A 17,124-nucleotide genomic window follows, 5' to 3' on the forward strand; every position below is an offset into this window, starting at 1 on the left:
AACAGTTTAAGAGTTTTTAGTACTTACAGGTTGTTAGGGACAGGTGCGGGCCAACAGCGCTAACCACAGGAAAAAGGGAGGGGGCAAATGTGAGCAGGCCAGTGGGCATCTAGAACCAAACCTAGGACAACAGGAACTTGAGGTTAGGGGTTTCCCAGCCAGGAGCATATGCAAAAACTAGGAGCTCAAGATCAAAAGTAATCTTTCCTCAATTAACATACATTAGCATAGTAAAAATCACACCCACCAGCTCCCGAGACAGTTTAGAAATGTCGTGGCAACCCCTGGAAGTTACCCTGTAAGGATAAAATTGGGGAGGGCCCTTAGCTCCAAGAACTCTCCACCCTTTTCCCAGAAAAAATAATGAATATTCAGCCCACCATTTAGCACATCATAAGGTATAGATATAAAAGTAGAAGTGTGTTAAGACTCCAGGGTCTTCACTCGTGGAGACAGACCCATCCCTCCTCCAGGACGCACCTTCTCTTTGTACACTTCGCTGTGCTCAGTAAAGCCTGCTTGTGTGAAATTGCTTCCTGTCTGTGTTCACTTCCATGCACTGGCCTTGCTTGTGATTCTTCCAAGCAAGGAGCCAAAGAACCAGGACAACACCTCTCAAAAAGCAACCCTGACACAGACGCTGGGAAGTTTGCAGCACACACACCTGGGATCCCCCACCCCCACACCAAGGTCAGAGAGCACAGACAGGGAGTGAGACAGGGACCTGAGGTCCAAGGCCTTCACCCAGGGTGTTATCCAGACAAGATTCCCTCTGGAAGATTTAATTGGTGGGTTTAAAGAAAGCAGATACTAGTTCTAGGAGATTATGCTATCAAGGAATGAATTTCATTTTGGTGGTGCCCAAATCCTGGTTTTCCTCTACTCAAATGGAAGTTTCTTAAATCAGGACTTGGTTTGATATTTAAAGTGAGCCTGGTTAAAACAGTTAATACCATATATTTCCTATGATGGTTTACAAAGCTCTTTCACATGCACTACCTGAAAGGATGGCCTTGCTAATAAACTAACAGAGAAAAAATAAACAGAAAAAAAATAAAGGAGAAAATTCACAGCACATAATTGCCCCTTTGAAGGGAAAGATCACAGCACAACAGCCCCTTGCTTAATTAACCACCTGTGGCCTCTAAGGGTTTTTTTTCACAGCACTTGAAAAGAATTGAGCAGATGGGCATGTGATGCTTCCCCAGTTCCCACCAGATCACATTCCAATGACCCTGAAAAAACATCTTCACAGAAAAGAGGGGAAAAAAAGGAAAAACAGACACAGCTGCTTCACAGCTGTTTTCTGCTATCAGCTGACAGTAATCACTTTTTTCCTTTCTCTTTGTCCCCATAAAAACCCCGAACCCCTATCCTCCTTGCCAGCACTACTTCTTTCTTTCTTTCCTGTGCTGAGTCCTTTCCTCTCTGTCTCTAGGGGAAAGTAAAATAAACTTTCTATTTCCTTCTATCCTTATCTTTGTGTCAAGAATTCTTTCTCAGCCAGAGTTACAAGTTCCCACGCTTAACACTACCTTATATGCATCCCATTAGCTACTCCTTCCTTAAAGTTGTCAGATTCCGAGATGCCACTCTTTCCTGGTTTTGCTCCCAGTTTCTTGACCAGTCTTGAGGGTCTCTTCCTCCTCCCACTAATAATTTGGTGTTCCAGGGTTAGACTGAGAACCATTGCTATGTGCTCCTTGGGAGACTAGTGTTTTACCTCAGGGATGTATGTGTTTGCAGATGAATTGCAAATCTTGGTCTCCAGCTCTGACCACTTCCTCTATCTTCATTTTCATATCCAGCTAACTGCTGGACATCACTTGTTTGTTCCTCAGACATCTTGAACTCAATGTCTACAGATCTGAACTCATCTTCAATTGAGACAGAGAACTGGCACCTATTGCTTTGGGCATTGCTGCAGCATTACCAAACTAAATCAAGAAGTCTCAAGGTTTCAAATTACCTTGATGAAAACAGGATTGAGGCAGGGCCAGTTCCAACCAGTTAGAACCAAGATGGTGGAGAAATAGAGGGTGTCACCCTATTCCAGGAAAACACCCCCACTTCCATGAATATTCCTCCCTTTATTTAACCTAGAATTAATCCACTGCTTCAATAGAAGGGCAACAGAAATCAGGGGCCAGTTCTCTTCTGCAGGGAGAACTTGCCTCTGCTCTGTCTGTGGAGTAGATTTTCTAGTCTCTGAATAAACCTTGCTTTCACTTCATACTGTCTGCTCGCTCCTGAATTCTTTCTTGCTCAAAGCCAAAGATCCACTTGGACCTCAAGAGACTCCCAGCAGTGAGGAATCACTTTCCTGTGTCACAAAGATCAACTGCTTTTCCTGCAGTGATTTTATTTTTTTTATAAATGAAGCCAGAAACCTGGGAGTCAACTTTGATTCTTTCCACTCCCTCACATCTACTCAGTAACTCCTGCCTACTTCGCCACTTATTTAGATCATCCCCTCCTCACATTGCCACTGCCCTAATTTGGGTCAATCATGTATCTTATTTGGGCCATTACAATTCCTTCATACTAGGTCCCTATGCTACCCCTTCCCTACTCACCCTCCCCATGACTACTAGGAACCTGGCTAGTTTACCTCTCCAGCCTCACATCTCACTTTTTATTTTCCACTTCATTTTGCTCTTTTCTCATCATTCTTTCTTGAATACAATATGACTGTGGTTGCCATCTTGCAACCATGAGAAGAACTTTGAGAAGAAAAGTCTTGTGCTAAGGATGGCAGAACAGAAAGATGGAATGAATCTGTAAGGTTTACAACATCGTTGTGCCATCATGTCAGCCCTGAACTAGTTACCTCTAACTTTTCACTGAAGAATAGCCCCTAAACTATTTAACCTACTAATGTTTTAGGCATCTGTCTCATTCTACTGATACATCGAGCCTTAGACAAATGAATAAAAAATAGGTGGTGTTTTCAAGCGGCCTCAGAACCAGAAATGGTGTTCGCTCCACCAAAAGTATAGTCTAGTTTGGGCAATGTTTATGCCAGCTGTAAAATTCCTGTTATGGGAGGATAAGCATTCTTGCTAAAGAAAATAAATACAAAAAAACCCCATCATGGTATGAACTAGACTTCATTCAACTAATGAATGAATAAAAGAATGTGAATTTTGATGACAGGATAAGCAAATTACCGCATTCTGAGGAGCAAGGGTTGGACAGAGTTGCAGGGGAGATTCTGGGCATCATGAGTACTCTGGAAACTGAGAGACAGGAGAGGTCATCCGGAAAAAAGAAAGATGCAAAAGAGTGGAAAGGGATACTGGGGCCACCTTAATTGCTGCTTTATTGGGAAATTCTGGTTTTTTAAAAACTAAGTGGATTGATGCTATGGTCTGAATGTTTGTGTTCCCCCAAAATTCACATATTGAAACTTAATCCCCAAAACAACAGTATTAAGAGGTGGGCATTTTAGGAGGTGATTAGGTCGTGAGGGCTCTTGGTGCCCTTACAAAAGAGGCCTGAGGGAGCTCGTTTGCCACTCCCACCATGTAAAGATACAGCGTGAAGGCACGCACTGTCTTTGAAGCAGAGAGCAAGCCCTCACCACACGCCTAATCCGATGGCACCTTGATCTTGGACTTTCCAGCCTCCAGAACTGTTAACAATAAATTTCTATTGTTAATAAATTACTCAAAGGTATTTTGTTATAGCAACCTAAACAAAGACAGTTGATTAAAAAAAAAAAGAATAGCCATAATAGAAGGATGTGGTAGCCCGATAATATGCTTAGTACATGAAAAGGAAGGATGAAAATTGACTTAGTCTATCTCAGAACATTTTAACACATCAATATGAAAGGGTAAGTTTGCCTTTGTGGTCCCTGGTCCCTGGCAGCTGCTTAACCCTTAATACCGCCTCCTCTTCCTACAGTTTTCTCTACAAAAGAGCTGTCCTTGGGGAAAATGGAAGGTGGAGCACACAGGAGGGTACAAAGCCAGGAGATGACTTTGAATGGGACTGTTATACTCTGACAGCAGGCCAGAGTTCAACTGTTGTTGAACAGTAAATCCCATATTCCATCTTAAGAGCAAAGGGTGATTAATATTAGTTTATGAAAAATAGGCACTTACACAAAATACAGGATCAGAACCAAAATTTGCTTTTAAAATGTGAGTTTTTAACACTTGAAGGATTTCATTCTTAACTCTCAATTATATAATTACAAAAAAACCCATGTTTCAGGAAAACATACTTAATCCTAACATAAAATTCATGTCACTTATCACAAAGTTAGACAGTCAAGTGTATAAAGGAGAACCAAAACAGAAGCAGTATTTACAAATTTAGACTACGTGAGACATAGTGAAGAATCTTTTGTTAAGCAACACACTACATACTTTTACACACTACATTTCAAAAATGATGCATCTGTGAATAATATGATAAAGGCCAAAGAGTTGAAGATTTAAATTAAAGGTCATTGTGTTGAAAACTTTAAATTAAATTCAAGGGTGTGGTGACGAAAAATTTAGATTCAATGTCTTAGTGATAAACACTTTAAATTCAAGGATAGATTGTCTAAGAAAGGACAAACCACTAGCAGTCAAGTTAGTCAGTTAGTTCCCTGTGAGTACAAAATATTAGGAATCACTAAATGGATTAGCCTAATTACAAATTTTGTTCATTTCTAAATAACTTACAACTGCAAGAAGTCTTTTCACAGAATCATTCAGTCACAGTTTCTCTCTATCCTTGCGTAGGTATTTCTGCAACATTTTAAATCCTTACTCAAAACAATTCCCTCTCCATTTCTACATTTTTATAAGTATAAAATATTTTAAAACAAAGAAATGTCTATTCCTTAGCTAGAGAACTATTCCTCCACTGACTCCTGGAAGAGAAAAAAAGATTCTCATTTTCTCTTCTCCTTCAAAAACATAAAGCAAACCAAAACAATCCAATTTCAAATGTAATGTCACATAGAACCCAGGGCCTCGAACAATATTTCATGCTAGTTTTCCTGCTATATGCTGCGAACAATTTAGTTATTTACATTATTGAGAAATCTATTTAACAGACTAGAATCATCTCGGTGCTTCCATTAGCAGGAGGCTTGCTAAAAAAGGCGTGAGCAGCGTCGTCTGCGAATGGGAACATCAAAGACTCTCCTCCGTCTCTCTTCCTCATCATCGTCATCTGATTCATCCATATCTGCCGAATCATCCTCATCATCTTCTTCCTCCTCCTCCTCCTCTTCTTCTTCCATCTCTTCATATTCATCAGGACCCATTTCCTTGAAAGAGAAAACAATCTTTTCATAAGAAGAGCATCCATCAATTTTTTTTAACGTTATTTAATGCAAATTTTCATTTATCTAGAATCCAAACAACCAGACATGGCAAATCTGAGTTTTCATCCACTTGGACAGTGCATTTTCATAACGTACATGCTAATGCAAGATTCTGGAGTGTATTTTGTATCACACGTTAGATAATGCTCAGTATAGTTTTGTTGTTTGTTGTTGAAAGATTTTCATTTATTAATTCATTCACTCATTTATTTATCTAAAGATGAGCTTTGCTATGTTGCCCAGGCTGGACTCCAATTCCTGAGATCAAGCGATCCTCCTCCCTTCAGCCTCCTGAGTAGCTGGGACAATACATATACACCACAGTGCCTGGCTCCGTATGGTTTTAATGGTAAACATTCAATTAAGGCAACACTTATTTTTTACACAGTACTTGGTAATTCATACAAGGTAGTACACAGACCACTCCTAACAATCCAAGATAAAGTTTTACTGAACTTATTATATTAATGTATTAAACAATAATTTATTAATCTATATACTTACAGAAAGGATGTCAAAATATTAATCAAGTATGACCTCTACTGGTAACTTTTATGCACTGCCAACAAAAGGTCTAAAAGATTTTTCTTGAGCTTCTACCATAAAGACACATCACTTGAATTCAACCATCGGTAGCCTCTACTTTTTAAAAAAATATTTTTATTTTTTTAGTGGCTTAAAACAATAACAGTCATTTATTATCTCTCATGGTTCACGTGGGTTTGGTATTTGAGAAGTACTTGATGGGGTGGTTCTGGCTTGGTGTCTTCTCTCATGATGTTGCAGTCAGATGGTAACTGGATTGCAGTCATCTCAAGGGCTTCTGCATTCACATATCTGGTACCCAAGCTGGGATGATCCAAACATCTGGAGTTAGAAACAGCTAGGGTACCCGGGTGCCTCCCTCTATCTCTATATGGCATGCCTACAAAGTCCCTTCAGCACGGTGGCTTCACGGTAGCTGGACTTCTTACATGGTGGCTTAGGATACCAAAGACACATGTCCCAGGAGACAGAGAACTCCACGCTGAAGGCATATTACCTTTATCTAACTCAGACGTCACAGTGTCACTTTGCCAGTTCATCAGGAGTACATCACTAAGATCAGCCCATATGGTGGGGAAAGGATAGCCTCCACTTTTCAATTAACTTGTTGGAGGCTCTCAGAATAGGACAATAATGATGGTAAATGTGCAATATCTGAACATCTCTTGGAAAGATCAATTCTGCTTAAGCAGTGTCTCTAGTCTGAACTTACTCTGCTGTCAATGTTCTCTCTCACACATCTGAAGACTCAATGAGAAGAATTACTATATCGGACAGAAGTCTGAACAGCAAGGAGGACCTAGGTGGAAATCTGGCAAGTATGGGGAAACCTGGGGCATGACATCAGCAGAAGGCCTTCCGCTGAAGCTTTTATGGCATTACGTGATCCAGCACCCCACCATCCCTCTGATCTCATCTCCAGCCACTCTCTCTTGCTCACTGCACTCTGGCTACATTGCCCTCCTTGGTTCAAACACACCAAGCACATTACTGCATCAGGACCTCCACAATTGCTGCTCTTTTGCCTACAACACTCTTCTCCCATATCCACCTGACTCCCTGTGCTCCTTTCACATCTTAGCTTAAATGTCACCAAGGCCTTTCCTGACACATCTTTATATTTGAACAACTCAACAGGATGCTCCTTATCTCCTTTACTCTGATTTTTCTCCAAGGCACTTGTGACTACTGGACATAAGTTCATAACGTTTATTTGTTACAGTTTGTCTCTTCCAGCTAGAATGTAAATTCCAAGTCAGGGATTTTGATTGTATGGTTTACTACAGTAGTCAATATTTATTGAGCAAGCAAATGAATTAATGTAGGAGAAAGGAATTGTATCACTTGGGATTTATTATAACACAAACAACAACAGTAACAATCAGAGAAAATATACACAGATATGACATAAGACATTACATTCTTTTTATCTTTGGATATATGTTTAATCTAAGGAATGAAGACTTCAAAATTCAGTAGGAGGTCCAAAAGGTGGGAAAGGAGAAGGCTTAGGAAATCCTAAAACATGATATTCGGGTAGTGTGGTTATTAATTATCTTGAAGAAGAAAAGAGAAAAACTGTTAAAGAAATCAATGTGGCTAAAGAGAGAGATTGCTCAGAAAAAAGGGTACGTATACACGCAGCAGAGAGAGAGAGGAACACACAGACAGGAATAGAAACAAATTAGCAGCAGGAACCTCTAAAGCTGCCAAAAACCGTAAGACCAACCAAAAGTATATTTTAAAGTGGCATTGTGAGTATGAAGAAAAAGGAAGTACTAAGCCTACTAAATTAATCAACTGGTAGAGAACAAAAAAGGAGAACAATCCAACTTCCATATCAAGAAAACCAGTAACATGAAAGGTCAAAAAATACAACCCCATTGCCTTTTTCAAGTTGATAAGAAATAAGTCCAGAATTCTCATTTCTTTTTATTGATTTCTCATCCTTGAAAGAAAACATTTTCCATAAGGCAGGTCAAGATTTTATAGGCTTATTTGTGGTTAGTAGAAAATGAAAACTCTAAATAAGTAAGAGCACAGTTAAGAGAGGGCTAAACATGTAATGGGTTTATTATTGTCATTTGAGGAATGAGTAAATATTGTAAAACTTGCTCAGTTTCAATTTCTAACATGGTAAATATTGATATAACCAACATAAGCAAGAGTTCTTTGGAGTCCTCAATATGTTTTCAGGCTTTAGGGGGGTCATAAGACTGAAGAATTGAGAACCACCATCATTAAGTAATGACTATATTACCCTCACACTAACAAATATTAAAAACAAGCCTCAAAAGGATCAACAGGACCCAAGAGTAACTCAGTTGCCTGCCAAAAAAACCCTTGAATGCTCTTTAAACTTTAAGACAGGGAATATTATCAGAGATAAAGAAAGAGATTCCATAATGATTAAAGAATCATGTCATTAAAAAGACATAATAATACCACACGTATTTGGATACAATTATAGAGCTTCAAAATACATGAAGCAAATCTGACTGAGTTAAAAAGATAAATACACAAAACTGTAATTATATTTGGAGATTTCAACAATTGTCTCTCAGTAGTTGATAGAACAAAGACCAAAAAATAAATAAATAACTATATAGAAGACTTGAAAAACACTGTCAACCACGTTGACCTTTCATTCATAGAATAATATTCCCCCAAATAGCAGAATATACATTCTTTTCAAATACACAAGGATCGTTTACCAAGATGCACCATAATTTTGGGACATAAAACATTTAAGAGGATTGAAAATACAGAGCAAGTTTTCTAACAATAAAATTAGAAATTAGCAACCACAATATAACTGAAAAACCTCCAAATGTTTGAAAATTAATACATTTCCAGAAAAGTCGCAGAACAAAATTAAATTATAAGGGAAATCTACAACTATTTTGAACTAAATGTTAATAAAAACACGACTTATCAAAATTTGTGAAATGCGGCTAAAACAGAGCTTAGAGAGATCTAAAATCAATATGAAACTTCTACCTTAAAAAGCTAGAAGAAAATCAAATTAAACCCAAAGTAGGAGAGAAATAAAGATAATTGCGAAATCAATGGAATAGAAAATGAGCGAGCAATAAAAAAAATCAGTGAAACCAAAGTTGTTTTTTGTTTAAGTGATCAATAAAAGTATTCCTAGCTAAAGCAATGATCAAAAGAAATGTTACCAATATTAAGAACAAAAGAGGGCATATGACTATAGCTCTTGTAGCCATTAAAAGGATATCAAGGGAATATTGTCAATAACTTTATGCCAATAAATTCAACATTTAGATGAAATGGACAAATTCCTTGAAAGGCACAAATTACCAAAACTGAAACAAGAAGAAATAGAAAATATGAATATTAAAAAAATTAAATTCATATTTCAAAATTTTCCCACAAAGAGCACTCCAGCCCCAGATAACTTCACTGATGAATAATACCAAACATTTAAGGATAAGACTATGCCAATCTCATACAGATATTGGGGTAGTCAAAAACGGAAGTCTGTTATAGGAAGTAGCAAACTGCCAGTACTGGAAATATGCAGTTTCTAGCATGCCTCCACGGGGAAGGAAGTTTAAATTTCACTTCCATATCCAGACTATAGATCCTTTTCACTATTGGCCTGAAGTTTCATTATTATCCTCCCTCCCAACTGCAGCTGACAGTGTGTCAGCTCTGGGTCAGATTAATGTCATGTCGATCTTCCAGACTTATTTTAGACACACCCAGCAGGGTCATTCCAGGAACTAGATAGAAGGCATTTTCCAAACATTCAATGCCTACAACTCCATTGCATTCTGGGTATACAATTCATATTTTTTTCCTATTGTATAACTGGAACTTCATAATTTCCTTTAACCATTCTATGGTCCTTAAGATCAGGGTTAGTGTTACACTTGTCACAAGGTAACCCTAAAAACGAGATTTAAAAAATACACTTGGTTGACTTGAGAAATGATCCCAGAGAGAGACTGCTAAAAGTCCACATCTATACATGAAATTCTTTTTGTAATGATCTCTATAGGAAATTAGTTTATTTTATATTAAATTGGGAGTTTTAGCAAAAGCATTGTAAGAAATTGTTTTCCCAGTGCTAATGAAATAACATAAAACTAATTCTAATCGGTCTAGTGTGGTATTCTCATATTCTAATACATTTAGACTACAGAACTGTTTTGGGAACAGTGGAAAAGCAGTTGAATCTTTAAAACAGATAACAGCAGAGTTTCTCTGGCTGGAGAGTATGGAGCCCCGTTTACCTGCTGTCCATCTCTCCCAACATGACCCCCAAGGCACGTCCTCAAAATCTTAGGGTTCTCTGGAACACCATTTATAAACCACTTTTCTACCTAATCAATAAAGATCCTTGGTAATTTGTTAATTTTACAAAGTCATGTAAATCAGCACTAGAGGAAATTAACTTACCAATCGGGCTATAGACACCCTGAATGTTGGACATGCCATATGGAATCGGGGAATGGCAACATTAAAGATCTTGTCTTTAAAGTAAAGAAAATGGAAGGTATAATACCCTTCCATATATCCCGATGTTGTAGAGAATGTGGTACAGCTTGTGTATTCATATACTCGACCTGGGCTGATGATCGGAAATTCACCTGCAGGGAAAATAGTAACAATAAACCAAGTGTAAAATTCAGTTCTTCATTATAGTAAATAAGGCATGTTCTCTATGGGATTATATAAACTACATAAAAGTAAATGCACAGTTTAAAAAAAAATCTAAAAGGAAATACAACAAAATGTTAACAGTGATGGCATTATGAGCAGGTATTTTATTCCTCGTAATTTTTTTTGTATTCCCCAAATTCTCTCTCAATGTAGAAGATGGGAAATATCTAGTAAAACAAAACAAAACATGTTTTCTTTTTCAATGTGTTTTGAGGCACTGTAGACACAACCTTTAGGACAAGAGTAATAAAAAGGATTAGAGACACTAGTTCAAAGAGAGACAAAGGTAATCTAAATATTTTAAAAGTAGCAAGAATAGCTGGGTATGGGCACGTGCCTGTAATCCCAGTTACTCAGGAGGCAGAGGTGGGAGGATCACTTGAGTCTAGGAATTCAAGACCAGCCTGGGCAACATAGTGAGACCCCTATCTCCAAAAAAAAAAAAAAAAAAAAAAGTAGCAAGAAACTAAAATGTAAAATTATGAAGATGTACCCTAAGAATTCAGACCAGACAAAATGGCAGTCCGAAGAAGAGTCCTTATACAAGGGAGCAAATGACAGAAAAAGAATAATGGCTTTAATAAAATCCCTTAGTACTAGATCCTCAAGTCCAGGAAAAATTCATTATGTAAACATGTAGAACATGAATCTATTCATGGTAATGAATTTAGAAAACCTTAAACTAAAGGTTTTGCTGTTATCAGTCCTCTCCATACGCTTAGGACTGATAACAGGAATACACAGCTTAAGTATTTTCCTGGAACACATAATTCCATTTGAAGAATCTGAGGGCTCAGAAACTTAAGATATTCATAATTTTGTAAAAAGCTAAATGACAATGATAACCAAAATTAAACTGAATGAAATCCACAAACAACAAAAATCTCTGCTATTAACTTTTTTTAAGGCAAAGTTGATGATTTATTCATTACAACAATAGTAGCTAACTTTCACTGAACTCCTTTGGGCACTTTACATAAATTATTTCATTAAATTCCCACAGAAATTCTTTAGCTGATATTGTAATTATTTATATTTTGAAGATGAGGTTCAGAGAAATGAAGTAATTTCTCAGGAGCATAAACTGATAATAAGAGTTTTCCTTATTTATTTATGCCTATTTCTAGCTTAATATCTTAACCATAAATCTGTTTTTCCATTAACAAATATTTTAGGCAATAATAATCCTGATTCTTTCTTACTAAATTATAACACCCTTAATTATTTCATTCATTTATCCAATAGATATTAATTGAGCAGTTACAATGTGCTGTGTCATCAATTTTAACCTTTCCCCTCAAACTTCAAAAAAGATGACAAGAAATTTACTTTCTCTTTCTGCCCCTTGCTTTCTAATTCATAGAATATAATCCACATTATATTCATAATGAATAATGAACCAGTTAAAAAAGATAAAGAACACAAGTAGGAAAAGCAAAGAAGCCCAAGTAATCCACAGACAGGGAAATCAATCCCTGAATAATCGAGTTTGCTATAATTTTAGAATGCTAAGTTTAAGGAACTAAACTGATAGTATAACAACCTATCTACATTATAGTTATGATGTGAAATATAAATTTCTTCTAAACAATTAAGGTATGGAGCTAAATCCTTGGTTACATACCAACTACTCCAGGTCCTTGAACTTCTTCTACATCACCTTTAGCATTTGTTATTCTCCAATAGCGACTGTCCAACTGACATGCCTTCTCAGGAAGTGCATCCTTTGACATTTCAATCCTAAAGAGGAGAGCAGGGTGATAGATACACAAATCTGGCCTTTTTGTTTCGTTTTCTTTTATTTAAGAGATAGTTAGTATTCAGGCTAATACTATGAAAGGAAATTTCCAAGGGAAATTAAATCCAACCCAAAATCTATGTTAGCTATCTATTTTTCTAAGTTCTCAAAGATACTGGCTTAATTAGCTTGATTCCCCCACCGAAATACTTTCACTCAACTTATGCATTTGATTTTCCGTGAAGATCAGCAACAGAAAGGGCAACATAAAAAATATGCAAACACAATGGAGATGACAATCTTTGCTGTTCAAATAAAGATCAATTTGGGAAATGCTTTCTAGAATACAGTGCTATGAAAAACTAAGCGATACAACCCACTTCACTGTTTCCATTAGCTTCTGGAAAGCGTCACCAGTTACTGGAATTATATTTTGATTCTCTTTCCTGACACTATCATTTCCCCCTTTCTCTAGACATATTCTGTTTTTTATTTTCACTTTGAGTACTCCATAAGCATGGCATGTGTAGGTCTTTTTATTTTAAGCATGTGTCAATCCTAGGCAAGATCAAAATTAAACAATTAAAACAAGAAACATCCATATATGTGTAATTGGACATATGAAAGGCTGCAAAATCCTAGGATGCTTCTTGTTAAGTACATATTACTAAAATACTTCCAGTATGTATATATACATGTATATGTATTTAAATATATATACACACACATATAAAAACATATTATAAAATATATAAAACATATCTTAAAACAAAGTATCCTTAATCCCTTAGAGCAAAGAGTTGTTTTTATGTCATAGCACAGAATATTTCTAACTAAAGTGAATTTAAAATATTTGTTTCTTATTTAATGAAATCTAATGCCTAGCACCATGTCTGACATACATGGAGCACTCAATACATATTAATTAAATATAGATAGGCCAGATGAAATTTAAAATGCATGGTTTTATCTTTGGCAATTTGATAACTTCTAGAATGCACTACAACTTAGAGCTTTAATGATGATTACAACTTAGTGGTCCACTTCCCACAGTAGCTGGCACAATACTTTATACCCAAGCATATTTGTAAGAAATAACTTAAATAACTTACAGGTTAATGTGAAATCAAGGTCCTTTATGAACACTATATTGTATAAAATGTTTTCACCTTTCTCTAAACTTCAGCAAGTAGCTCTTTCAAAATGTGTTTTATATATAGTGTCAAATGGGACAACAGCAACACATCCATAGGATATATCCCACTATTAACTGAAAGGTGACCCCATTTAAAATTCTCACCTGATTCGGTATGTGAAGAAATAGTGGGGTGGATGTACAGAGCTAAGTTCTGGCAGAAATGATGTGGAAACTGAAACAGTAATATCCCCAGTCGTTGCTACACACTCTGGATCATGAACATATCTAGGTAATTTAAAAAATTAAACACTTTTAAATCAACTAACTTAAGATAAAAGATACAATGCAAAATAGCTTATCCTTTAAGATCAAAAATTTAAATATTTCAGACGTCAAAATTTAGATAATATTTGGGTATAGTCCTATTAAATTCAGAAGAAAACTAGAAACAAACTAGAAAATCTTGGTGACTCTAGATCAGTAATGACAGCAATCAAGGTTCAATGATCAGTGGTTGAAATAATGGATTGCTAATTAGTTTGGAAAGTAACAAGAGCTTATCTCAGTTTTCAGAGAGTTTAGGCAACTTTTGGGACATCTGAAAACCCAGCTATACCTGCTAAATGGTGGCTCTGACAATAAAAATGTGTATGTTGTTTCCAGAAGCCTCTAAGGTATAATCTATCATTTCTGCCAACCAGACTACTGTGACCTAATATTACCTCTAATACCATCTACAATACCTGAATGTTCAGTTAGAGATAATAAATAATATTTGCCAGGAATTAATAGTTACTGACTTTGCTACTCATAACATATCTATTAATTGGCAAACAGCTTTTTGGTTCTTTTCAAAAAGAAATTATATAGCTACTAGAAAGCCAAAGCTTTTAAATCAAAATCAGTTTTTTCTCTTGATTCCTCAAGATAAGAAAAATACCAGGTGTTTAAGTGTTTGGATATTCTGGCATTAAAGTGAGAATTAAATAGTTAGATTTAAGATAATGAGAGGTCCTGTTATTAACCTTCTTGGGAAACATCATTCCATGATCTGTGACTGATGGTTTTTCCTGATTTATTATCATTTCAATCCAAAAAGCTCCAAATGAAATACCTGAAAATTTGGTCTCTGATGATAGGAAAGCCACCTGATACAACATTGTTGACGTAAGAGGTAAACCAGTCAGTAAAAGTAGCACCTGTAAACCAGGAAGGGGGGAAAACAAAAGAACAAATAGTTTTTGTAAAATCCATATAGGAAAATCTATACAAAGAAACAAGAGTAATTTCTCAATGCTTAAGATGTGATAAAACTAGAAACATTTATAGATATAATTCTACTAGTCCTTTATCAGGTCAATTTCTATTCTCAATTCTATCAACTGTATTCTTTTGGGATTCTTCCCCCTCCTTCTCCCCAACCATTATTAGGGAATCCTCCAACCTTCAAACTAATTTTTTACACTTATAATTAAATAATCGATTTTTAAACCTTAATTTTTTCTGGTACAAGAAATAAAGGCCTTTTATCTATAGTTTATAGAACATACAGAACAAAAGAGCTACAGCTATGTTTATGAGAAAGAAACACAAGAAAAACATCAGCACCTATTCTCGATCAAGGTACATCCCTGCTTCAGGTACATCCTGATTCAAGCATAAAATTTTGGCAGAAGCCAGGCTCAGTGTGGACATTTACCAAGGATGTGGCATTGTGGAGCTCTGTTCATCAAGCCAGTCCCAAAGCGGTCAAGCTGCACACCACTACACAGTCAATTACATAGCGGTCTTCTTTTTTTTTTTTTTTTTTTTTTTTGACTAGTCAAGTGCAGTAGTGAGGAGGGGGGAAAGTAGTAGAACAAGGAGTTCAATCTGTAACTGACTGTGAACAATCAAGTGAGATAACTCACTACCTTCGGACCAGCCTACATAGCGGTCTTCTGTATTTTCAGTGACCAGTTCAAAGCAGAAAAGAATTACTAGCACAGTCCAGTCCAGACCATACATCCGTGATCTAGTGACTGGATCAGTAACAAGCACTTACATGAATTGTTTACCTCTTCTAGGTAATATTTAACATAACTCTATCAGATTCCCATTATTTATTAATATATCTTCATGCCTAGCACATATAGTTCCTTAATTAGTGTTGTTCAATAAATTTCTTTGTAATCTGGTTTCAATTAAACCAGTTCCTGCACTCTGCCACACTAATGCCAGATGCTAAATTTAAAATATTCACTAATTATTCTATTGAGGGAATGACAGAAGATACAGTTTGGCTTGTATCTGAGGGTATAAAGCTTTAAACTTTTAAAGGCATCAATGGAGAGAAGATAAACATTAATAGCTGGCTCTTTTCTCAGTATCTGTGAATGGCTCATTCTGACCCATTATTTATTAAATGCTATTATTTTCAAAGTTCATTGATACCCTATCCATTTTGACTGAGATATTAAGGAGCTATAATAAATAGTATCATTAAAATTCACAGAAGGTATAATTTTATGTTTTTATAACTAGTAATTTCTCTGAAGAGTTTAAGAAATCATTTTGTATATACTTCATGGAATAAAATGTTATGTAAGTAAAAATAAATTTCTTATGGTTTGCATAAAAAAGAAATTGGCATGGTGTATTTTAATGTACCTTAATTTATTATAATACATACCAGAGTATGTTCTTTGAGGACAGAATAGACAGCATTCACTACTAAACTTACTGAACACAGATTCCATTTTTCTTATTTTTTTTGAGATAGGATCTCACTTTGTTGCCCAGGCTAGAGTGCAGTGGCCTCATCACAACTCACTGCAGGCTCAAGCAATCCTCTTGCCTCAGCCTCCTGCATAGCTGGGACTACAGGTATGTACCACCATGCCTGGCTAATTTTTCTATTTTTTGTAGAGATGGGGATTTCACTCTTGCTTAGGCTGTTCTTGAACTCCTGGCCTCAAGCAATCCTCCTGCCTCAGCCTCCCAAAGTGCTAGGATTATAGGAATGAGCCATTTAAATACCTATTAGTAGTGCACTGGACACTAGGAGATGCCATCTTTGTATATCACCAAAAATTCTAAGAAGGTAAAACTTAATTGAATCAAGATGCAATTTATCTATTGCATGGTAATTTACCTTTTAAAATAAGTCCATGTTTTAGAACTTCTGATAGTACTGAGGTTTTATCAAGGTAGGTTAAAGGAAGCTGCTTTCTCATCTTTCCTCCCATCATTAATTTCCTACCTCATCTCTTCTCAGTGTATTTCAAATCTTTTGCTTTGTTCTCCCATCCTAGGAGAAATCTCAGCTACTAGAATAGTACTATAAGATCTTAGTACACTGCTGTAGTGGTGGTGTTTTCCATACCATGTCAGAGAAGCACCAAACTAAGAGTGAGAAACTCACAGGGTCTAGCTAGCAGCTTACCTTAGTGCCTGGGGAGCCTTTAGTTATAAATTGAGTAGCACCGCTGGACTAGAGCCATGACAATTATCTCTGACAGTGTGTGCTATGCAAAAATGCCAATGAGGGCAACAAGCACAGGCATAACCTCCAGACGGTGCTTAACTTAGAAACCAGAGACCACATGAGTCAGAGTGAGTTGAATGCTAGGGCCTAAATTTAAAAGCTTTTTATAACTTACTAGGTAGGGGTGAGATCTTCTGGATATTGTAAAGTACACC

General features: G+C 36.4%; 1 protein-coding gene across 1 annotated transcript in view; it reads right to left on the reverse strand.

Annotated features, from left to right (window-relative positions):
* Positions 1–4,125: 4,125 nt before the first annotated feature.
* FBXO3 (F-box protein 3) overlaps positions 4,126–17,124 on the reverse strand; it is a 32,141-nt gene continuing 19,142 nt past the window's right edge. The window contains exons 7-11 of the mRNA XM_069469796.1: positions 14,558–14,642; positions 13,606–13,728; positions 12,192–12,307; positions 10,304–10,494; positions 4,126–5,272 (exon numbers count right to left, since the gene is read on the reverse strand). Coding sequence (XP_069325897.1) covers positions 5,096–5,272; positions 10,304–10,494; positions 12,192–12,307; positions 13,606–13,728; positions 14,558–14,642 — 692 coding nt within the window. The 3' untranslated portion in view covers positions 4,126–5,095. The remainder of the gene's footprint in view (positions 5,273–10,303; positions 10,495–12,191; positions 12,308–13,605; positions 13,729–14,557; positions 14,643–17,124) is intronic.

This window comes from Eulemur rufifrons, chromosome 6, assembly GCF_041146395.1.
Source record: "Eulemur rufifrons isolate Redbay chromosome 6, OSU_ERuf_1, whole genome shotgun sequence".
Lineage (NCBI taxonomy): Eukaryota > Metazoa > Chordata > Mammalia > Primates > Lemuridae > Eulemur > Eulemur rufifrons.